Raw genomic sequence first — 22,993 nt, forward strand, 5'->3', positions numbered from 1 at the left:
AAATAAGAGCTTTCACAAATCAAGGCAGCATATACAGTATGTTTGACTTATGTTAATGTGTATTAAATTGTTGAATAAAATAGGGAATACTCTCAGCTGGGTCAGTCTTCTGATCTGAATTTTGGAGATGCTTTGCAGTCTGCCAACCTCATAATTTATTAAGTATAACTCAACATTTGATAATGAAGAGTTGCAGATCATTAGAAATACACTAACGAGATCACTGGGTTTAGATTCTAAAATGTTGTGTAAGTTAATATTTTCGTACAGATATGGTAAGCCAACTTTGTAAAAGCATCCACCAGTTAATAAATCTGAATTATTTCCGTGAGTGAATAAGTGTACATCCTTGACACTTCCTGGTCTTTTAGACCAGGGTTTCCCAAACTCGGTCCTAGGGCCCCCTTTAGGTGCATGTTTTGGTTTTTGCTCAAGCACTACACAGCTGATTCAAATAATCAAAGCCACCACGGCTTTGTTGGTTAGTGCTAGGTCAAAAAATAAAACGTGCACCGAGTTTTGGAAATCCTGTTTGACACTAGCACATAGTCACTACTTAGGAATTCCAGAAATCAACAGTGTGTGAAATGTTTTTTCTACTACTGCACATGAAGGGTACTTTGTTTTCTAGTTCACACGGCTTACTTCTAGCAGCACCATATCCACCATATCAACACCACCAGTTTGTGGCTCATTGACCTGCTGTGGTATCTGGGTAATGTAACATGGGGAGTGAATGAGTTTGGTTGTGGTGTACCTGTATATCTGTAGATAATTTGGTCTTTTCCTTTTTTTGAAAAGTAAACAAAGAAATTACAGAATTGGTGGCCTGGTTTACCTCTAATTACATAGGGAGAGATTTCTCTTGAATTTGTGCTGCTGGAGTTCAAAGAATGCTATTTCCTGGTGCCACTTAAGCCTGTCTGACAAGGCTCATCTCAAGAGGAAGTCTTTCCTTCTGATCCAAGAGGAGTGGCCCAGACTGCTGAGAGACATGAAGTATAGGCATGATAAGGAATCTAAACAAGATATCCTATGACACTGTCACTCTTTCCATACTAAACGGTTTCATCATGATGATTTATGCTGCAGTAGTTTGTGTCGGGGGGCTAGGGTCAGTTTGTTATATCTGAAGTACTTATCCTGTCTTATCCAGTGTTCTATGTGAATTTAAGTATGCTCTCTCTAATTCTCTCTTTCTTTCTCTCTCTCGGAGGACCAGAGCCCTAGGACCATGCCTCAGTACTACCTAGCATGATGACTCCTTGCTGTCCCCATTCCACCTGGCTGTGCTGCTGCTCCAGTTTCAACTGTTCAGCCTGCGGCTATGGATCCCTGACCTGTTCACCAGACGTGCTACCTGTCCCAGACCTGCTGTTTTCAACTCTCTAGAGACAGCAGGAGTGGTAGAGATACTCCTAATGATCGGCTATGAAAAGCCAACTGACATTTACTCCTGAGGTGCTGACTTGCTGCACCCTCGACAATTACTGTGATTATTATTATTTGACCATGCTGGTCATTTATGAACATTTGATCATCTCCACCCGGCACAGCCAGAAAAGGACTTGGCCACCCCTCATAGCCTGGTTCCTCTCTAGGTTTCTTCCTAGGTTTTGGCCTTTCTAGAGAGTTTTTCCTAGCCACCGTGCTTCTACACCTGCATTGCTTGCTGTTTGGGGTTTTAGGCTGGGTTTCTGCACAGCACTTTGAGATATCAGCTGATAGGGCTATATAAATACATGTTATTTTTGATTTGATCTGCCACTGTAAACTAACTATTCTGAGTCAAAATCTCAACATTGTAGTTTGACATTAACGCTAATAAAGATACATACATGCATGCAGCTAAAACAACGAGACTAGAAGCCTTTTCACTCACTATGAAACACCATTAGTTTTGGGTTCTGTCCCGTTATCCATTAGTGATATTCTAACTTTATTAAGACATCATCCCTCTACTCCCAGGCTTGCCAGCAAAGCACTGGTCGGTCCATTTATTCAAAGCTGTTTTAAAAAAATGTGATGTCCATCACAATAATGAAGTTAGAACCAGTCTGTTCCAAGAGGTGGGCACTAACTGTGTGGTCTGGTCTCAATATGTTGCATGTTATTGACCCAGTATTGCACCTGATTTTCCAAAGAAAATGCTCAAACTGTAGGAGAGTGCATTTCCTGATTCCATCAAGGGTAACAACTCAAACTGAACTTATTTTTTTCTTGTTTCAACATCAAAAATGACTTAACATTATTGTTGCTATTGAATTCATTATTTGTAGGAATTTCCATAATTGTGATTTATTCACAGTACATAATTCTGTGCAACAACCCTGAGCTAAATGTTATATTGTTAAAAAATATCTGCCTAATGATTGTAAAAAAAATGTTCTGCAGACAGTACCCTCTAGTGGAAGTCATAAGCAATACAATGTCCCCTCATTTCATAACAGTCCGGAAGCTTGTGGTTTAAAAAAAAAATAATGTATCTTCAAGTTCTGTGTAAGTGTTAAACCTCCGTTCTGAAACATTATCAGGATCACTGCACATTCTACTTCAGCTCTACGCTTCAAGTACATCAATGTAAAATGAACAATAACTGTAGGGAAATCAAAAAGAGGATCACTAACATTAAACACATTTTTAATCATGTACTTCTGAAAATGATAAATCGATCTTTATTACATTCATCCTTTCCCGGTTTAACAAGGGAAAGACCAGAAATCCTTTGACATTGTGTGCTATGTTTTCTATTGACAGGTGAAACAATTAGATTAAAAAGGCACATTTAAAAAAATATGGTTAAGCGTTGTGTTTGAGGGCCGTATGCATCAAGCGTCTCATTAGGAGCGCTGAACTAAGATCCATATGTAATATGCCTAAAGCTGCATTTACACAGGCAGCCAATTCTGATATTTTTTTCCCACTAATTGGTCTTTTGATCAATCACATCTTTTCCAGAGCTATGTAATATTATTTATTGTGACTTAAAGGCAACAATCCTACATCAGCACTCCTACTCTGAGACACTTGATACATACATCCTCTCATTGACAGACAATATGAAAACCTGTCACCAAACACCACATATACACAATCTCTAAATGGTGTGTAAATTGAGAGCTGTGTACACTATGTTGGTGGTTGTGCAGATAAACCCAATCAGGTTGCATAGGTTGGACAGGCCATGATAGTGGCCAAAGGTGCTCTTGTAGGCCTTGTACTTGGGGTCCTGCTCCCTGAGTTTGGCGTAGGCTTCCCTCTGGCTCCCTATCCCTATTTGGTTCCCCAGGCCATGCTCCTGCTCCACCTCCCGCAGCTTGAACATGACCTCTGTGGCAGACGGGCCAAACCACTGTGCGTTTAGACCTGCCATGATGACTGCCAAAAAGTACAGGGCCATCTATAGGGGAAGAACAATTTTTATTCAGAATTGTCGATGACATAGGTGACATCTATAATGTAGATACAACCATTATCTAAATCGGAAATAATCTTAACATTTTGATTGCGCAATCTGTAACGCTTCACCAGTACAGATTGAATCCTGCCCTAAATTACAAAATAGAATGTGATATAACCTGCAGGCTTTCGTGCCAATCCAGCAGCTCTCTGGGGTGGTAGACTGCATACACAGCCAGGCTGACAAAGTTGCTGCCCAGTAAGCAATAGAAATAGACAGGGAACAGCTTGCTTTGCACCAGCCCAAAGGTGTGCAGTGTTACCTGTTTCACCAGTGTAAAACCTGTAGGTGGGAAAAGAGATAATGTAAGTGAGAGAAATGGGGAGACAAATACAGTGCCTCAAATTCTTAATCTTGGCTTCTTTTGATATGCCACTTCAAGTGTTAGCAAAACCCTACAATCTAACAGATTTCCTCTGCTCATCCCCTATCGATCCCAATATCATCACCTGCTATAAAGGAGACCCACAACTGCATTCCCCATGCGAAGGACAGCACCAGCAGGTGCAGCACTTTCACCAAATCTGTAGGCTCCCCTTCTGTGACCATGGTATTAATCTGGGGGACAAAAATAGAAAAAGTCCCAGATAAATGTTAGCAAGCAAACCAGATAATGAAACGTATTCATTTACAGCATTGGGGACAAAAAAAAACCCCAAAAACATCCCCACCCAAAATCACTAATTCAATAAAGACCTTTTGAAACCCTTTAAAACAGCATCATTTGATGACTGGAAAGTGGTCCGTTTACACGTGCAAGCTTGATTAGCATGCAAGTGATAGTGGCTTCGAGAGATAAGAGTTCTGACCTGTTTACTAAGACTAATACTTCAAAGTTGGATAGCTAGCTAACAAAAAAATCTAAAAATGATACGGTTGAGGATTAAATACTTAATTCAATATCACATTTTGGGAATTGAAAACCATGAGTGGAATGGCATTTGTCAGATAAACTACACATATCGCTAGCACAACCCGTAGTAACTCGCTAACTAGGTGAGTTACACAACTGCGCGCATGTAGCGTTGCAGTACATTCCAAAGAGAGGAAAGTGGCTTCTTACTTGTTTGTCTTCTTTTTTCCTTCAAAAAAAATCAATTGAAAAATATCTACCTGGATATGGTATGTTGCCTGAAGGGAAACACTCTTTTCGCAACTCCCGTAGATCGAACACTAGAACAACACTTCCTCTCTCAAACGTCAATTGCCATTAACCACGCCCCCCAAGCAATATCTACAAATCACATTACCACAAAATACATTTTACGTTAAACTATAACCCACAAACCAATTATCAATGAGATAGAACGTATCCCCGCCTTGTCATTGTGACACCGTTGTTATCCACCCACTTAACTTAGCTCAGACCAGTTGACATGGAGGACAAGAGGGCCTTGGTGAGTAGAAAACACATTTGGCACTCAATGTCATACAGTACCAAAATAGTTTGTTAGAATGATTTTCAATACAATGTCGATTGATGTTTCAGTGTGAACCACCGCCCCTTCCCGCTGAAGGTGTGTAAGTGTTATTGTGTCAATGTGATCATCAGAAAGTAACATAACTTGACAATGCCTGGTGTAATACTGCATGGTCATTGTTCACTGACTTTCTTGAGTTGTCTTCTAGTAGCAGGAGGTGAATCTCAGGAGTCTCTCCGAGATGTGGAAAGAATTAGGTCAGAGGTTGAACCACGAGCCAAGGTGTCTTAACTGCTTCCTGTAGAATGTTGTATTCTTCCCATATTCACGATTGTCTACTGTTTTATTTGATGGCTTATATTGGTTACTGTTTTATTCAGGGGATATTGTTTCAATTAATATTTGTTGTTTTGTAGACTATTGATTCCCTGTGCAAAACTCTGTCCATGCACGAGGCAGAGAGAACCCAGAATCTCAATACCATGGCAGTCCTTCAATGTAAGGGAGGACACAACACAATCGCGCCTGAAACACACCTGACTCTTGATTCCCTGATTATTATTATTTTTTGAATGCATGGGTTACTCTTTACTTGAGTTGAACCCTCTGTCATAAGGGCTAAATAGCACTGTCATAACAAGGACTTAAAGATGACATAAACTGTCCTCCTGTCCTCGTTCCTCCAGCCGAGGTGCACCATTTGGCTGCACATGTTGCCGCCCAGCACTTTGAGGAGCGTTTTGAGGGCCTAGGCTGTGAGGTCTCCACTGAGCTCCACTACCTGCGCACTCTCCTGTCCCACTCTCCCTGCTCCTGCCCTACTCTCCAAGCCTCCTGCTCCAGCACTCACCCCTCAGATATCCAGAGGCAGGCTGCCATCAACCACATCTCTCAGGAACTCTACCACAGGTAGATCTGGATAAGGCAGTCTGAAGTGTGGTGTGGTGGGGATACTTTGGTGAACTACACTTGCATGATGATAAGTAGACTTTAGCTCAGTGGGATAATGCAGTAATAACATGTAATTCCCTCTCCATATTTTTCTGTGTATGTTGTCTGTTTCTTCAGTCGTGTGGGAGCAGATTGCTGAGCTAAGGGAGGAAGTCCACAACTTTCATGGCCTGCTTAGCAAGTTTGATTTGATGTTTTTCAGAACAAGACCCCCTTCCATGATGTTGTTCTAATGGAGGCTTTTTATAAACCTAACTAAAGTTTTCCTTTCCTTTTTAGAAAAACTAAGAGACGAAACTATGCGCAGATTGACAGAGAAATACTGCAAATATTATAAGAGCTCAGAGCTCACATTTCTTTCGCCCAAATCACTTTGACCTGAATGATTTCACTCATCAAACAAACAATACAAACTTTACACTTGAAACAATCTTCTGAACTGTACATGGGTTATAATGATTTGGACTGCTGAAGCTTATCTCATGTTATGTGACATGTTCTGGAATATATATCTGGAATATGTATCTATCTGTCTCAATTTTCAGTGCTTGGAGAGGATGATTGACAGCTATCAGATGAAGGACGACATACTCAAACTGCAGAGGCCTCAGGACATGCTCAGGTGAAATTTAAGGTGAAAGTTCTGGGGTGAGGTTAGAGTAGACGAGCATGGCAAGCAATCTGACAGACTGCTATTACTAAAGGAATTATGATGATGCATGCTTATAACAAGTGTTCTCCCCTAGGTCAGATGTTTCTGAGTTACAGAATAAGCTTCAAACTATAACAATATCGAAAGGCAAGGCTCCCAATAAAACGGGTAAGATATCTGGTAATTAGCTTTCTGTTTATCTACAAAAGATATAGCATTTGCATTGAAATACAAAGTGTATTTTTCTGTTTGCTGAGATCAGTTTTCATTGCTGTGTGCATGGTCTCTTGCATCGCATACTAGGCCGAACTGAACAAGTAGGACAGAGGGTTATGCCAGCCGATTCAGATTCAGGCAAAGTGGAACATGCCAAAGGAATGACACCAAAGATCAAACTGGAAATCAATGTGTCTGCCGGGTAAATGAAAGCACACAAATAACATTCTTTGCTGTTTCTCATCTATTACTGACAACAGTAATTATTGTTATCATCTAATTAATAAGCACACTTAAATTGATGAATATGTTATAAGGGTAACCACATTAGAAGTGAATTCTTCATTTTGTCTCTGTTGCAGAAGGAAATAAAGTTCATTGCTGGAATCCTCAATCTACCTTTTGCCCTACCTTGTCTCACTGCCAAATAAAATAAAATGTGTTCTACACTGACAATTATTTTCTGTTTGAGCTTTGTGCATTCAACACATTTCTTTATCAATAATTCAGGTAAAAGGCTGTTTTTTTCCCATCAATATTTATGTACTGTAGACTATTAAACACAGGAGGTTGGTGGCACCTTCATTGGGGAAGACAGGCTCATAGTAATGGCTGGAACAGAATAAATTATATGGTAATCAAACTCATTAATACATTATTTCCATGTTTTTTGATACCCTTCAATTTATTCCATTCCAGCCATTATTATGAGCCGTCCTCCCCTCAGCAGCCTCCTGTGGTAGACTGCATAATCAATGTATATATTGTAATTATTTTGGGATTGTATCAAAGAGGTTTATAAATTCTGAGAGGCGGGTTGATAATTTGTTTGACCAATGACAACCCTAAAAAGCGCCTTAATCTTCCAATCAGATGAAAGAGTTCAGAATAATTTCCGGATACAATTTCTATTTGTTAGCGTCATTACTTGGGTCACTTATCTGGTAAGAAAATGCTTAATCCAGCGGGTTTTATTATATGGCTAACATGCAAACAACTAAATTATACATCCAGCACGATTTTAAATTACATGCGTGATTCTCCTATTTAAAAAAAATTGTGCATAGCTAGCATATTACAAATCCAGCGTTAGTTAGCTAACACAAGCTAACTTTGTTTTCCTCGCGCTCTAACGTTATTAGCTATTACTATCTAGCTGCCTCTTCAGAAATCATCCCAAAATAAACTGTTCATGCAATTAACAATATTGTTGGAAATGGACTTGTAGAATTTGCAGGACGTTTTGTATAAAAGGCAGTATTGTTGAGCCCCTATTTTATAGCTGCAAGCTATAAAAAAAAAAAGTCCATGCGCGATGGCGGGGAATTTAGCTACTACACTCTTGTGTAGTGTGAACATGGCCCCAACAAGAGAAAAGTAACGTTAATCATCGACATCTAACTAAATGATCGGAAATAAAATATAATTTGAATTTATGTGGACAATACGGTAAAAATATGTTTGTTTACACAAGCGTGAGGTATTAGCTCGCACATGCGTACTAGCAGATGGTCTATAGCGGCAGAATATTGATGCATTTATAGCATCTCGTACATTTGCAAATAGGGGCAAAGGGCTGGGGAAAATAAATTAACGCACCTCCAACTCGTAATTACTAATGGGAAACTTGTCTGTCATCCCTGTGCTCCAATTTGCTCTACTGCCCATATGATGAACTCCGTCTCTGACATCAACTACTAAGGCCAATATCTCGATAACAGCATTTTCAGCAGTTCAATTCAACAACAAAAAATGATTTATAAAAGTGTTATTATAACACTAATATGTATATGAGTGTGAAAGCTGTACTTTTCCGTTCATGGTTGACACAGCTTGTTTGTCATTAACCGGCAATCAGCATTCTGAACGAGTTCAAAGCACATGGAACCCACACATTCGTTGTTCCCAGTTTTTCATGTAGTATTTTTCAAAATTACGAGATGAACGCAGCATGACTGCCCAAAATCAAATGAATATCAGCACCATACACTAGCTATAATATATGCTAGCTAACACGATTGACCTAATTATTTATTGAATTTGACCGTCAACAGAACTTGTTTTGTAAACTCCGAAAAATGTAGCTATTGTATTTTACAGGTTATACATCGAGAATGGGACGCCGAAAGTCAAAGAGGAAGCCACCTCCCAAAAAGAAACTGACGGGTAACTTGGACACCCAATTCACCTGTCCCTTTTGTAACCACGAGAAGTCCTGTGATGTCAAAATGTACGTTCACTTGGTTGTGTTGAACAGTATATGGTCTCGCTGTAAAATATGATCACTGATTGATTACATGTTGATACATATCCTGACACCCTATCCAAATGCACATTTTATTTTATTTTTTCAGGGAACGCACTCGAAACACAGGGATAATATCGTGCACCGTCTGCTTGGAAGAATTCCAGACTCCCATTACTTGTATCCTTTTGATTCTTTGATTGGATCACTATATTCACTTATCTACACACCATATAGCTCACAGATTGGCTTGTAAATTTGTAAAAAAAAATATATATATATATATATATATATATATGGGAAACTTGTCTGTCATCCCTGTGCTCCAATTTGCTCTACTGCCCATATGATGAACTATGTCTCTGATATATATAAATAAAAAGCAATGTCTTTACAACTGTACCTCCCAGATGAACTTTTCCTTGACATTTGTCCCCAGATCTTTCAGAACCAGTGGATGTTTACAGTGATTGGATAGATGCTTGCGAAGCAGCCAATCAGTAGCAGTGGTCCCCCTGACTCTATTCCTGTCTGACCTCACCCCTCATTCCCTATGATGGGTCACATATCTCTGGCTGGGCCAGGGCCTTGTCAAGTAGTGATTGTGGAGAACAAACAAAGACAGATAACACATCTGTGAAATCTTCAGTGTCTACACATCAATGGATTTGATATGAAGAAAGATACACTTCCTGTCTTCCCTCTCTGTGGCAGGGTGGGATGTGGGTAGGGCAATGAAATGTCCCAATGGTCCTGATCTTTGAGAATCCCACTAAGTTTCAAACCACCTCATCATTTGTTATGTTTTACAGGTAAGCCTATTGGTGGATATGTCTTTAGACTTTCCCAAGCTGCCATGTCCCCCTTTAATGGAGCAAGTAGGTTACATTTGTAAACATTTAAAAGGGGTGATTCTGTAGTTTTTTGTTTGATGTCATGATTTTTATTTCAATTCGGGTTTTTTGTATGGGAATGACTTGATCAATAAACACAGCAATGTAATTCACACCTAACTGCATCTGTCACATACCACTGAAATGGTTCAAATATCTAGAACAAATATGAACGAAAATTCATCTGGCAAGTTTTTCACTCACGACCCAAATTAAATAATTGTAATTTTGATGTGATTTATTGTATTGCAGCTAATTTCATTGTAAGTGAAAGCCAAATAAATACAATATTTTCAGAATACTGAACAATTGATAGTCTGAACAACATTGACACACATTTTTAGACCAGAGGGTAATATTGCCAATTGTATTTTGGCTAGGCACTGTTGGCTCTCATTCTAAACTAAAAATATTTTCTTAATGCACAACTGACTTCGTATACAGCTATTGGACATGTGACGATACAGAATAAGTTAGGTGCTTTAATAAAAGACACCTCTTGTGGCGCATATGACTTTTACCTTAAATCTGTGGAATGTAGTTTTTTTTAAAATGTTAAAGGGATTTCAAATCACTAGATGGCACACTAATGTAGAGGGAAAAAATGCAATATGGCCTTCAGATTATGAGCTCAGCATCAAACAACGTTCCTTTTAAAGTATTAAGCCTTCAAAAGTTTGACAAATCATCACTATAATTTCCAGAGGTCAGAACCTCAGGGGGGACTCTATTTTATGTAGTGTTATCTCCAATACCTTCTATTTAAAAACACATCACAATACCACCCAGTAACCGATATCAAGACCTTTCAAATGTATCTTAAAGGGATAGTTCACCCAAATGTAAAAAAAAATGTTTTCCTTCCTGTAAGCAATCTATGGACAAGGTATAACCAATCCATGCTTTGTACATGAGCATGCAAGGCATAGAGATGTGATCTGTGGAATGTTCCAGGTGCAACACAGGAAGTGTCTGATCTTGAACAAACCTCTTAGCTAGCAAACAAGCCTGCTTTTCAAAGGTTTGGTCAAGCATGCACAGTTTAATGTTTAAACCATTAGCAGCTGTGTTAGGCTACATTACCCCGAGCATAAATATGTTGCAGACTAATGCTATTCATTTGTGACTGCTGGTACAAGGTTATTACTTAATGAATCCACAGAATGACTGTCACATCTTGCAGTGCTCAAAATCACATTACATTCAAGATCTGCGGTGGGTACCCCATATCATGTAGTAGTTAGTGATACAGGGTCTGCTGTATGGAGCTATGACTAAGTGGACGTTAATTAGACTGTTATCTCGTGTATAACAGTGTGCAGATGTTATGGCTCTCAATGACCTGACTTATCCTAATTTCTTCTAGTCATAAACAATTCTATCCATGTACATATTCAACAAGGTGATGCAAAGTGCAAATAGCGCAGCAATATATTAAAGCTGTGTGACATGGAAACTATAGAGGGATTATAACTTGTCTCATGCAAACTGGCCTATGTGACATCCACATTAACATAGCTGACACAATGGCTAAAGTTTCATCTGCATTGTTTACCACTAATGAAGTATGCGAGACGTGTTGAATACTGCTTATAATACTACAAATATTCAAATCTATTGGCTTTTCACGATGCCTTTAGGGGCTCACATTAATTCAAGTATCAGGTTTGAGAACCCTACTACTGATCTTCTAATGATTTAAAGAATACTAGAAAAAACATTCCATCTGTGGTATAAAATGGCTGGTTGGCAGTCCTGTGAGCTAGAGCAGGGATGTCAGCACAGCGCAGAGGTGCATACACAGGCAAAGTCATAAGGAATACATCTGATCAAAGCTTCTAGTCCATGCCCCTGTGTCCTGGAAGACTCAGTCTGATTCTCTGGGCCTCGAGTCATCCAGAGGGATTGAATCCCAGAGCGGACTCCTGTTCCTCAGGGGTTAAAGGTTAACAGCAACATGTCGGTCACTTCTTTCCATTCAATGAACTTTTTCCTGTATTCTCAATGTTTAAGCTTAAACTATAAACTTAAACTTTATAAACTACAAAATATCTATCAATAAAAAATGATTGATTAAGGAATGGGTCTCTTGACATTATTAGTATTTTTAGTATTTATTTTGACCGTATTTGAATAGAAAAATCTCCATTGCAAAGGGAGAGAGGGGTGTGGGCCACTACATTACATTTATTTTAAAAAACAAGGTCAAAGAGATTGAACCAGGCATAAATCCCCTCAAAGGACAACAATTATTTGAATGGTTGATCACAAAAAAAACAGCAAGGGATGAGGATAATGAAAACAGTAAATAACAGTTTGGGTGGTCTTGCTGGTGGAGAGGGGTTATTGAGAGGAGTGGACTGGGGTTATCCTGTTCTCTTTAGTCATAGTACATAGTACCGTCAAACTCAGCCCTCTCCCCGTTGTTGATGAATTCATCAGGGTTGGAGCAGTACTTGTTGTCGTAGACCTGCCGAGGGAGGCCGTATGTGGTCATGCCCTGTTGGGACGCCATCTTGTTGGTGCCCATCTGCAGTGAGACGGTGGAGGTGTCGCATTCCTCCAAGCCCAGACTCTTGTCATAGATGTGTCTCCTGGTGCCAGGGGCTGTCATGCCAGACTGAGAGAGGAAGAAAAGCAGGGGAGGATTAGATATAGGCTACAAAGTGTAATATTTTATATCATATTAATTGCTTTCATGATAGGCAGAGAGAGGGAAAACTCCCAAGATGTGCAGAATGTTAGTCAATTCTATCTCTACCAGAGAATATCTATTTGTGAAATCAAATGGCGCCCCACCTGGTTGGCACCCTTATTGGTGCCCATCTGGAGGCTGATGGTGGACTGGTCCAGAGGGTTCTCCATTCCCCCCCTCGGGTCATACAGGTGACGCCGCGTGCCATAAGATGTCATGCCCTTCTGGCTGGCAAGTTTGTTGGTACCCATCTGGACAGACAGGCAAAGGTAGTGCACTGGTTATGCCTGAACTATAATACCATTAAACCAATCCTATCGGCCAAACTAAAAACAAATGAAGGTATGTTATAACATGCTGCTACTACTACTTATATTACACCTGTAATAACAGTGATATCGTAGTGTATAAGGTGTATATGATACAAAGACTGTTCTGACCTGCAGGCCGATGACATTGCGCCCTTCCTTCAGCATGTCTGGGGCGAAACGGCGCTGGTGTGCTGTTGCATACTTCACTCCCATGTCATGCTTGGAGTGGAAACCTTTGGACTGGGCCTGGTGAAAGAGGGGAAGGTTAGAAAGACAGATGATGGATCCTCACGTGAAGTAGACGTAGGTTTCTTACAAGCCACTGACAATACTTTCTACATACAGTACTGAACAATGTACTGAGATTCCTCTATGGGTTTCCACTCACAATTCCAGCCAGGGTGATGAGCGTGCTCTGGACCTGGGTGTAGTTGGTATTCTCAAACAGGTCGTTGGCCTCAAACAAATCGTATGGCTTCATACCATAAACTGTGATGGCTCGGACAAAATTGCCAATGTTTTCCAGCTGGGCAATGAAAAGAAAGAAGAATTAGCCAAGAACAAATGGTCCACTGAGGTAAAAGCAAGAGTACAAACAAAGAGGACACCAGTTACTGAGTTATTTGTTATTTTGATATTGTCATGTTTCTTTAAATAGTCATTGTATTTGAGACTCAGGACTTCAGAATGGTCAGCTGTGTGGGGTTTTCTTCAAAGCCCTACTCACCAGTTGGATAATCTTTTTCTCTTTTATTCCTGACAAAGGGACCACATGTGAGTGCATTGATTCTTAGTAACATTGTATGTCATGGATGATTCTTTGGAAGTGCCTCAACGAACACTTAAAAGTGCTGTTTTCTTTTTGAGTCTCATATAAAAGAGCTGAAGACACACGCGTTGATGTGCCTCATTAAAAAACGTAGCTGCAGCTTGGAATGTAAATAAATAATCACTATGCCAAGCAAAGGACTATCTATCTGGTTACATATTTTAGCGAGTTCAGTGGATGAAAGGTATGGAGTGGAAAAAACTACTGACTCTTGGCATGCTTATGCTGCTCAATACTATGCAAAGTATCTATAATAACTATAGCCTACTGCACGTCATGATGGGCATGATATTATATAATAATATAGAAACATTTATTCTGTCTCAGAACAAGCTTACCTGATGCCAGTTTTGAGGGGAAGTGTTAATCTTTCTCACAGATCCTGGCTGAAGTGTGTTGATAAGTCTACACACAAGTAAAGAGAAAGCACAGAACAACAGTCAAAATACTGTTCTGACTTTGAGTGGCCCAGTCATCATTTACAGTGGGGAAATGAATGAGACTGAATGATATTGGAAGCAACAGAAAGTAATATGGTGATATGACACACAATATGCTCTGCCATTCTGCATGACATTCTGCACGGCCACAGTACTGAGGAGAGTATCGCTCACTCACTCGCACAAGATGACCCCATCCTTTAGGTTCTCCATGAAAGGATCAGCGATCTTCTTGCCTGTTACGTCCTGGATCCACAGCCTCAGCTCCTCCTCCTTCTGGGGGTCATACTTCTGGGCCAACTGAAGAGGCATTCGGAAAGTTTTCAGACCCTTTCACTTTTTCCACATTTTGTTACATTTCAGCCTTATTCTAAAATGGATTAAGTTATTATTTTTCCGCCACACACAATACCCCATAATGACAAAGCGAAAACAACACAGTGAAGGGGTCTGAATACTTTCCGGATGCACTGTAAATGTGTTGCATTTGACTGTATCCTAACATCTGCAGACACTCAGGTTAATGCCTTGTAACTGTCAGTTCTGCATGATGAATGATCTTGTGACAGGTGCTTGGCTACCTGAAAAATACAAATGATCTTACAACAAACTGTAACTATAGTAAAAGAGTCATTGAACTATGATATTCATCAGAGCTATTATCCCTTCTCCCCTTTCCTTTCTCATCTTGTAACAGAGGGGTAACATTCCTCTCCACTTTCCTTTGAAAGCCTACCCATTGTAATAAAACCTAAAGATGAAGATTAGAGTTAAAAAACAACAGGAAGAAAATGAAAAATGGCCAGGGGACATTCCTGCATGGAGAAACACTGATTCTCCGCTTCCTTGTATCTCCCTATTGGCACAAACGCATCCCCCTAATACCAGAAATTCTATGGTGGGTCTGTAGCCCCCCTCTCGCTCTGCGCTCTCTCCTTTTCTGAATGTTCTGCTCACTCACAGTCTGGGAGAGGGCTTGAGAGACCAGGAGCCAACACAAACAGGTATTTCAAAGCAGCAGGGTTTGCGTAGCTTCCAGTCCATCACACCAAACTTGGGAGAAACAGCTCTCCCTATTACTCCTCCCTGTGCTCCCTCTCTCCCTCTGGGTTTTCCGGAATCTGTACTTTTACAGTGAGGCAATCTACTCAGGCAAACCACATCTGATAATGAGATGCCAAGACCTGCAGACAGCACTTGCATCCAGCCAAGGTATTTTGGTCAGAGTTTCATTTAACTGTGTCAGGAGGTCAGGAATGTAATCAGAACTGGTTCATTTATTTAAAAATGTACAAGTCTTTGATGCAAAAATTGGCACCTATCCATTGATTCTATCAGTGTTTTTCATGTATGAACTCAGTGGAGAGAATATAAATTAAATCATCGTAGGCCATGGAATAAGGAATAAAATGGTTTAAGTTGATACAAACAGGGGTGAAAGTAAGACGGAACGGTCCGGTATGGAGTACTGGCAAAATAACGAGTGGGTTTACATCATACCGGTAAAACATGAACCTATCACAATAATTACACTATTTATCATCCCGCATGTCATTCGCATGAAAAATGATGCTTGAATGGACTTGAAAACGTGTGGAATACGCTCCAAAATGCAGTGTGGTTCAACTACAACACTGACGTTTTGATAAGGCAGAGATGAGTGGCCAAGACTGAGATGCACGAGGACAGCAGTATACACATCAATTCAGGTTACAAGACTTGTGCAGGCCTACTGAAGGACAATCACCGAATGTCATTCAGAACACTTTTTGGTGTTTTGTAAGTGATGTATCTTTGCATGTATCAAAAAGGCACTGCTGTATGGATGCCGGAATTATTTTAGTGTGGAGAGGCGTAATAGCTGGAATAGTAACTAAAGTCTGGACACTGACTGTAGGCCTCATATGTCGCCTATTATAATGTTAACTCCAGCAGAATTAAGTGTTCCTCGCAGTAAAATTATAGACCAAATGCTAATTTTGTCTCCGGGAACAGGAGTGGAGAAATACAATTGATTTATTTCAGCATCTTGAGAGAATGAGATTGAGGCTTTTAGGGACCTGTTGTGTAGCCTTAAAGTGCAATTTTCTTCAGCTACATAAAAGCTGACAGTATTTCACTTTCAGCCACATTAAATATGCTTCCAAGACGAACTGAAATACTATCAGAAACATGTTGGATCGTTTTCACAGCTTTTCATTTCCTTTAAATCGGTCAAACATATGTCATTTGGAAATCTCCCTGGTCCCTAAACGTCCTCACTCTGTGAGAGAAGCAGAAATGAAAGAAACTTTAACTATGTCACCTATACGGAACAAAGATTTAAACGCAACATGCAACAATATCAAAGATTTTACAGAGTTACAGTTCATAAAAAGAAATCAGTCAATTGAAATAAATTCATTCACATGACTAGGTAGGGGCGCCGGGGATGGCATAGGCCCACCAACTCGGGAGCCAGGTCCACCCACTGGTGAGTCAGGCCAAGCCAATCAGAATGAGTTTTTCCCCACAAAAGTGCTTTATTACAGACAGAAATACTCCTCAGCACCCCCACTCCACCTCCTCAGACGATCATGCAGGTGAAGAAGGTGGATGTGGAGGTCCTGGGCTGGCATGGTTACATGTGGTCTGCGGTTGTGAGGCCAGTTCGACATACTGCCAAATTCTCTAAAACAACGTTGTAGGCGGCTTATAGTCAAGAAATGTATATTAAATTGTCTGGCAACTGCTCTGTTAGACATTCCTGTAGTCGGCATGCCAAATGCATGCTCCCTCAAGACATCTGTGACATTGTGTTATATGACAAAACTGCTAGTGGCATTTTATTGTCCCCAGCACAAGGTGCACCTGTGTAATGATCATGTGGTTTAATCAGCTTCTTGATATGCCACACCTGGCAAAGGGGAAATGCTCACTAACAGGGATGCAACCAAATTTGTGCACAACATTTTAGAGAAATAAGCTTTTAGTGCATATGGAACATTTTGGGGATCTTTTATTTCAGCTCATGGAAAATGGGACCAACACTTTACATGTCCCATTTATATTTTTGTTCAGTATAGATTGTAGATGATGCACTGATAATTATATCGATTTATGCCATCTTTAGCAAGGCTTTATCTAGTATTCTAGATGAGCATCAAGTAATGACAGAAGAGGAGCTGTAAGGATCTAATTATAGACAAGTTGACTGACAAATGTAACAAAATAAAAAGCCGAAAATATCTAAATATAGCTTAAAAACTATTCCCGACCCCCTGTTGTTCAGACGTCCCTGATTAACTTGCGCAGGTAGCCTACATTAACGTTTTGAAGTCATTGATTGACACTCAGATGAAAACACATGACAGGTCATGTTAATGCCACATTAAAAGGTAGGCTAATGCATTTTAAAAGTTAAAGGACAAATCTTCACTATTAGGCCTGTAGAGATCCTATTAAATGAATAGGGATTCTATATATGTAATTCTACACACACAGAAGGTCCCTGTCCCGGGAATTCATTACATTTACTTTCACCCCTGGATACAAACAATCATGTTGAAGGTTGACATTCCAGTGAATCCACAGGGCTTTGTTCTGTCTGTCTCTCCTCTGCCTCAACAGTGTTTTGTCATTTCTCACTGGAGTGTAAATTGTTTACAGAGAGACACTTGCTCAGGTTGTAAGACAGAGCTCAGGGACACCTTAAAAGGAGGTTTAGGTTGCTGACGTACCTGTCTATCAGTCTCTGGAGCATATCCGCTATCATCGGATGTCATGCCATATATATATATATATATATATATATATATATATATATATATATATATACTGACTGATACACTTTTGAATATGACCTATTTATATACTACAGCACTAATGACAATGGTGGCCAAGTATAAGGAAATGTTTGTTTGAAGAAAAAAGTATGGAAAAAAAGTATGGATAAAAGTATGGACAGGAAACCACTATGTATGCAGGAACCAGGGCTCTTCCAACACGATAAGGTTGATGATAGGGATAGCAAATTCAGTTGTCATTGACAGACATGGAGTTGGAAGTTCTGGAATATCCTGGGATAGTTATTTGATCCCATTGGCAGTCATGCTGTGTCCCAAGCTGAACATGGGTTGTCAGCAGTTATGACACACACACACACATATCGTGCATCACTGTTATTGCACTGTCACTGAAAATACAATCTCTCCCAAACATTAGTGGATGTTGATAGCACAGTCGCCTACATGGTAGGCCTACAGTAGCTGGTCCATAGACTCTTGGTTGGTGTTGATGACTCATTTAGTTCTCGCCTAGACTTTAAAGGGGCAATCTGCAGTTCAAACAATAACAAAGTGGACAAACCACCACTGATTTGGTAAAATAGCTTAGGGATGGGTCTGTAGAAATGTAACCACTGATGGGTTCTGATGATGGGGTAAGAACAAGGAACTAAGCTCATGAAGGACTTATAAGTCATATTCTTCAAGAATCAATGGGTATCATGAATTTAAAAGTCCAAAATGAATGTAGCGATCACAGATTGACCCTTTAAAAAATATATACATACTGGTAGCCTTCTAGAGACACCTTGAAATCAGGCCTTGTGGGCTCATCTGGGAGGAATTATGTCATTGTGTTCTGTGACAGACAGGTTAGGTGATATCACCTGTAATCTAAATGACCCAGTTCGAAGTTGTGAATCAGAGACAATTGGTTTGGATGCCCTCACATATTAAACTATAAAGTAAACTTTAAGAACGGTAGGCTGCCATTTATCAGTATAGGCCTAGGCCCTAGACCTATGATCACCATTGACAGTCCAATTTGACAGTCCAAAAAGCCTATTCGATAAAATATCATAACAGAAAGCAAAAATATATTATTGGCCCTCGATATACCATTGGTTCCCCTACACCTAATACATCTGAGAAGATGCACGTAGTGACAAGATATGCGAGCGTCAAGTGCGCACCTTCCTGAGCGCGAGCATTCTCTTGGCCCACTGATGTCAATTACGCAAAGACCCCATTATTTTCATTTCAATTAAAAGAAAAGCTACATGACATGCGAGATACATACCTTACTTTTGACCTCAGCAGAAAGTCCGAAGGATGGTCCACCTTTGAAATTCTTTGACATAGTTATATTTGATTATTCACAGAGGAGATTTAAAAATGGTGAAATACACCCCTCTATCCTGGCACCAGAAAACCCACAGCAAAGTCCTCTTTCTCCCTGGACTCCAATGGATATGACAGACCCGCGGATTCAGATTCTGTAACGTTCTTGCTCGCTCTGGTGAGGCTGTGGACCACTTTGCAACACTTTTCTCAATCTTTTTTAAACTCTTCCCATCTGTGGATTTCTGGAGTGCGGCGCGATTGGCTAGGGCCACCATCCAATCCCGACGTTGCCTCTTCCTCTGGGTGATGTCACCAGTATGGCATTTGACTCGCTCAGTGTCACTTTTTCCACCTTAAGGGGAATTGGATGTTGGATGGAGGATCCTTTTCAATTGCCTAATTTTACTGCATCCCAATTTCACTTTCATTACCAAATGAAATAAATATCAAGCACATCACAAATTCATAGACCTATAGCTATTATTAAATAGTTGAGGTTCTACCTCACAATCACAGGTCAAGGCAGACCTTTAGAGTTTTGAATTACACATTTAACTTTATATTTATACAAAGTATTATAAAGTAATATTTATACATGCGGCAAGGTGTTTCATTACTGTAGATGTAGATCCTACATGACACAATTATTTGTCAGGCCTGAAAGTATTGACCCATCCATCATAAACCTGAAGAAGCTTGGTTTATATTGTTGGGCAAAGAGGTTCAAGACCAGTGTAACCCTAATTACGGTCATGGTCAAGGATGGCTAAGAAAGCAGATATTGAAAAGGCTAAATGGATACTTTCTCACTTGAGCATATTTAATTGATCACTTTCTTATGTAAAATTATTTCAGTATGAATAGCAATATGATTCATCCTGATAATAATACATTACATGTATCCCAAATGTATTTACGCAGTGATTAACATTTTATATGTATTCTTCCTACCATTTTCATCCCTGATGCTTTACAATTCCTGTCTTGGTTTTTCCATAACAAACTTGGAACTAAATACTACAATCTACTTTTTAAAAAGAGCTTCACTCCACTGCTCTGCTCGTCCACAGGCAGATGACAGGGGAATAGAATGCAAAGCCAGAGGGCTGTGGAGTGTCAAAGGGGAACAGGCAGCACTGCTCCCCAGAGAGCAGCATGATGATTCACCCTACTGCTATTAGTCCTGTCCCACTTTCACTCTCACATACATATGGTGGTAATGCGTTACCAGACAGGGCATGAAGAGAAGGTTCTGGAAAGAGCACTATGAGGGGATGGAGGATGGGGAAAAGGGTTATGGAGGGCTGTGGTAATGCTGGAATAGTTGAGTTCAAACACCCTGACCCAGTAACAATACAGGCAGGATTACTGTAAATCAATCAAGTTGATGATAAAATGCCAAGAGTAGTATGGTAGAGCAGCAGTGAAACGGTCTGCAAAGCTCACATGATTCCAAGTGGTTTTTAATATGGAGGTTCCTAGACAAGGGTGGATAATTAATGACTAATTCCAGTTAGAGTGTAATTACACGTTGGAGCATATCGTTGGGACACCAATGTGTTTTTTTTTGCAGGGCATCTCAAATGAAGAAGATTGGAAGTCAGGTGGACTTTCTCTGCCTGCGACAAAGACAAATGAACTATTTCCACCAGTACACCAGCGGTGAAATACCTGTTTTACAATGGTTTCTAGAAGATCACAGACCTGCCAACATTATAAAAGTAAATGATTTGGGTTGAGAAGAGTCATAATGCCTCAGCTCAGAGTAGTAGAAGTTTGAGTTTGGCAGACATCTTTACACACAATAGTCTATAGTGTATAAACCAAGAGGTTATGAAGCTTAGACTCTTACTGGGCTACTGATCTAACTACTGAGCACCATTAACAATGTTAACAACTACGTTATAACCCAATGGTTGACGTTTAATATCAAAACGTAGCCATGAAGAGTTTGAGGAACACTGTGAATCTGAGTACACACTTAAACAAACAATGACCAGAAAAAAGATACACTAAGCAAAGCTTAGATAGAGCTGGTTTGTGAAGATAGGACTCATACACCATAAAGGGCCAATCAGCAGTTAAAACAATAGCCACTGTTTTGGTAAAAAGCTGAGGGATGGCGCTGTAGAAATGTAATCACTCTCAAATTCATAGACAGACCTATGGATGCAAGGACTGACCATCCATGATATCAACATTATGGTTTTAGCCATGTTTTGAGGCTATACAGTGTTTGTTTACATTGATTTTGTTTACAAACATTGGAGTAAAACTGGCTTATATTTTGGGTTCTGGTGGGGGCAAGACATTAAAATTAAGCTCATGAGGCATTTAAGTTACATTCTTCAAGAATCAATGGAAACATTAATTTATGTCTAAAAAAGGATGTAATAACTGATTGCCCCTTTAAAGCTCACCTTAAAGTCTTACTTTAGGTATGAGGCTGCGACTGTGATGACAAACTAAAATTATAGTGAAGCCTTGTGTAACGTGGCCATAAACAGACTGTCAGTGAAATACAGAAGCGCACAAGCACAAAGAGAGAGAGTAGCTGAGTGTGGGACCAAGCAAGGGTCTTATAAACATCTCAAGGAGAGAAGAGGCACACGGGAGGAATTTGGACACTTTATTTGGGCATGATGGGAGAAGGAAGGGCCATAACTGGCTGGAGCAGCCCAGATGTAATGTGATGTGAAAGTGGAATCCCTCAAACTGATAATGAACTACTGTTACATGTTTGCTGTGCAGTGGGTCTGTTGTGGGTCATGTACAGTGAGAGGAAGCATAGGAAACATATCCACACCTCCAGATTGGAAACCTCTTATGATGGTCTGTTTATTTGAACGCTAACATGCTGGTAAATACTGTTGCATGGAGTCTTGATGACAAGGTTTGGATAACTTTACAACTTTAAATTCAAACTGAATTAGAAACACAAGAAAAGAGCCATTAGAGAGGGTACACCTTGGTAGGAAGGACACCTAGGCTAAAAACAGAGCTCAGGCAAAGGGAGATGAGAAGACTGAGGCTTTGGGAGAGCTATGAGATCCAAGAGAGGCAGACAAATTGTGCAAGTCATAATATTTGACAAAGCAAAGAAATAATGTGCACATGTGTAGCTGGAACTGTTGAGAAACATGGAGAAGCAGCGAGAGACAGAAAACTGCTGTTCTGGATGGTAGAGGGGCATTTCCAAAGTTCCAGCTTCCCCCTCTCCACACCCTCATCAACTCTGTCTGGCTATTTATGGTAGAAGGCCTCCTCAACCTAGGCTGAGAAGAATTCAGAAGGCTGGGTTCTTAGCATCATCATTTGGGGTGTCTATGTACAGTAGGACTGAAAGTTGAAACAAAATATGGGCTTGACTAATACATTTTTTGGTGAATTAATACCCAAGTGTCTGTGTGCATTTATAAAGTGTTTGTGTATAGTAGCTGATAGCAAAGTGCTATTTGATAAACTGGTTAAAAGTCATGTTAAATCCCCACTGAATTGTCAAGGGTTTTAAGTACCTTGTAAAAAATCTGTTATTTTTATAGCCTCTCAGAAGTCTGGAATGTTGATTTCAGAGTAGTTTTTTTTAAGTCTGGGAAAGCTTACTGCACAAATACCTCCTCAAACATCCCAATACTGCATTTGTTACTTTAATGTAACAATATGCTGCTCAATAGTGCTGGTTAAAGACATGGGGAGCTTGATTACTGAATGGAACTGCTGAAAGCTGTAAAGATGCTATGTAAAAATGGAAAAGGAGATTTCACTAATACTT

At 39.9% G+C, this 22,993-nt stretch overlaps 4 protein-coding genes across 13 annotated transcripts; 2 read left to right on the forward strand and 2 right to left on the reverse strand.

Moving 5' to 3' along the window:
- Nucleotides 1-2,254: 2,254 nt before the first annotated feature.
- LOC110538305 (transmembrane protein 205) lies at nucleotides 2,255-4,699 on the reverse strand. 3 transcript variants are annotated; one of them, XM_036938530.1, is made up of 4 exons: nucleotides 4,157-4,178; nucleotides 3,910-4,018; nucleotides 3,579-3,742; nucleotides 2,255-3,400 (listed from the first exon to the last, which is right to left on the reverse strand). In XM_036938530.1, the coding sequence occupies exons 2-4, from the start codon at nucleotides 4,007-4,009 to the stop codon at nucleotides 3,098-3,100; spliced, it is 567 nt and encodes a 188-aa protein (XP_036794425.1). In that variant the 5' UTR covers nucleotides 4,010-4,018; nucleotides 4,157-4,178; the 3' UTR covers nucleotides 2,255-3,097. The 3 variants fall into 3 exon arrangements, with proteins under 3 accessions (XP_036794425.1, XP_021480710.1, XP_021480711.1); XM_021625035.2 differs by lacking the exon at nucleotides 4,157-4,178 and adding an exon at nucleotides 4,574-4,699 and having other exon boundaries at nucleotides 2,266-3,400; XM_021625036.2 differs by lacking the exon at nucleotides 4,157-4,178 and adding an exon at nucleotides 4,524-4,662 and having other exon boundaries at nucleotides 2,266-3,400.
- A 36-nt stretch (nucleotides 4,700-4,735) lies between these two features.
- On the forward strand, nucleotides 4,736-7,156 carry LOC110538307. Of its 7 annotated transcripts, none has more exons than XR_002475728.2 (8): nucleotides 4,736-4,857; nucleotides 5,090-5,163; nucleotides 5,298-5,379; nucleotides 5,568-5,790; nucleotides 6,378-6,466; nucleotides 6,579-6,652; nucleotides 6,788-6,902; nucleotides 7,063-7,156. XR_002475728.2 is itself a non-coding variant. In XM_036938532.1 (8 exons), exons 1-5 carry the CDS (start codon nucleotides 4,941-4,943, stop codon nucleotides 5,969-5,971), a joined length of 438 nt encoding a protein of 145 aa, XP_036794427.1. In that variant the 5' UTR covers nucleotides 4,797-4,940; the 3' UTR covers nucleotides 5,972-6,466; nucleotides 6,579-6,652; nucleotides 6,788-6,902; nucleotides 7,063-7,156. The 7 variants fall into 7 exon arrangements, 2 of the variants coding, with proteins under 2 accessions (XP_036794427.1, XP_036794426.1); XR_005035143.1 differs by having other exon boundaries at nucleotides 4,797-4,977; XM_036938532.1 differs by having other exon boundaries at nucleotides 4,797-4,977; nucleotides 5,950-6,466.
- A 389-nt stretch (nucleotides 7,157-7,545) lies between these two features.
- LOC118936312 (transcription elongation factor 1 homolog) lies at nucleotides 7,546-10,012 on the forward strand. 2 transcript variants are annotated; one of them, XM_021625037.2, is made up of 4 exons: nucleotides 7,546-7,644; nucleotides 8,801-8,930; nucleotides 9,055-9,125; nucleotides 9,385-10,012. In XM_021625037.2, exons 2-4 carry the CDS (start codon nucleotides 8,815-8,817, stop codon nucleotides 9,447-9,449), a joined length of 252 nt encoding a protein of 83 aa, XP_021480712.1. In that variant the 5' UTR covers nucleotides 7,546-7,644; nucleotides 8,801-8,814; the 3' UTR covers nucleotides 9,450-10,012. The 2 variants fall into 2 exon arrangements, with proteins under 2 accessions (XP_021480712.1, XP_036794428.1); XM_036938533.1 differs by lacking the exon at nucleotides 7,546-7,644 and having other exon boundaries at nucleotides 8,785-8,930; nucleotides 9,385-9,953.
- A 541-nt stretch (nucleotides 10,013-10,553) lies between these two features.
- On the reverse strand, nucleotides 10,554-19,449 carry LOC110538304 (calponin-1). The gene is made up of 7 exons (XM_021625034.2): nucleotides 19,178-19,449; nucleotides 14,292-14,413; nucleotides 14,012-14,078; nucleotides 13,233-13,370; nucleotides 12,974-13,090; nucleotides 12,638-12,784; nucleotides 10,554-12,458 (listed from the first exon to the last, which is right to left on the reverse strand). The coding sequence occupies exons 1-7, from the start codon at nucleotides 19,235-19,237 to the stop codon at nucleotides 12,219-12,221; spliced, it is 891 nt and encodes a 296-aa protein (XP_021480709.1). The 5' UTR covers nucleotides 19,238-19,449; the 3' UTR covers nucleotides 10,554-12,218.
- Between the last annotated feature and the right edge of the window lie 3,544 nt (nucleotides 19,450-22,993).

This window comes from Oncorhynchus mykiss, chromosome 12, assembly GCF_013265735.2.
Source record: "Oncorhynchus mykiss isolate Arlee chromosome 12, USDA_OmykA_1.1, whole genome shotgun sequence".
Taxonomy (NCBI): domain Eukaryota; kingdom Metazoa; phylum Chordata; class Actinopteri; order Salmoniformes; family Salmonidae; genus Oncorhynchus; species Oncorhynchus mykiss.

Coding starts and splice junctions, on each gene's coding strand:
- LOC110538304 (XM_021625034.2), bottom strand. CDS start 19,237: ATGTCAAAGAATTTCAAAGGTGGACCATCCTTCGGACTTTCTGCTGAG. Junction 14,414..19,177: donor CTGCTGAGGTCAAAAGTAAG/GTATGTATCTCG, acceptor ATGCCTCTTCAG/TTGGCCCAGAAGTATGACCC. Junction 14,079..14,291: donor GATGGGGTCATCTTGTGCGA/GTGAGTGAGCGA, acceptor ACTTGTGTGTAG/ACTTATCAACACACTTCAGC.
- LOC110538307 (XM_036938531.1), top strand. CDS start 5,032: ATGCCTGGTGTAATACTGCATGGTCATTGTTCACTGACTTTCTTGAGT. Junction 5,164..5,297: donor AGGTTGAACCACGAGCCAAG/GTGTCTTAACTG, acceptor GTTGTTTTGTAG/ACTATTGATTCCCTGTGCAA. Junction 5,380..5,567: donor TACCATGGCAGTCCTTCAAT/GTAAGGGAGGAC, acceptor TCGTTCCTCCAG/CCGAGGTGCACCATTTGGCT.
- LOC118936312 (XM_021625037.2), top strand. CDS start 8,815: ATGGGACGCCGAAAGTCAAAGAGGAAGCCACCTCCCAAAAAGAAACTG. Junction 8,931..9,054: donor AAGTCCTGTGATGTCAAAAT/GTACGTTCACTT, acceptor TTATTTTTTCAG/GGAACGCACTCGAAACACAG. Junction 9,126..9,384: donor ATTCCAGACTCCCATTACTT/GTATCCTTTTGA, acceptor ATTTGTCCCCAG/ATCTTTCAGAACCAGTGGAT.
- LOC110538305 (XM_036938530.1), bottom strand. CDS start 4,009: ATGGTCACAGAAGGGGAGCCTACAGATTTGGTGAAAGTGCTGCACCTG. Junction 3,743..3,909: donor GTGGGTCTCCTTTATAGCAG/GTGATGATATTG, acceptor TCCCACCTACAG/GTTTTACACTGGTGAAACAG. Junction 3,401..3,578: donor ATTGGCACGAAAGCCTGCAG/GTTATATCACAT, acceptor CTTCCCCTATAG/ATGGCCCTGTACTTTTTGGC.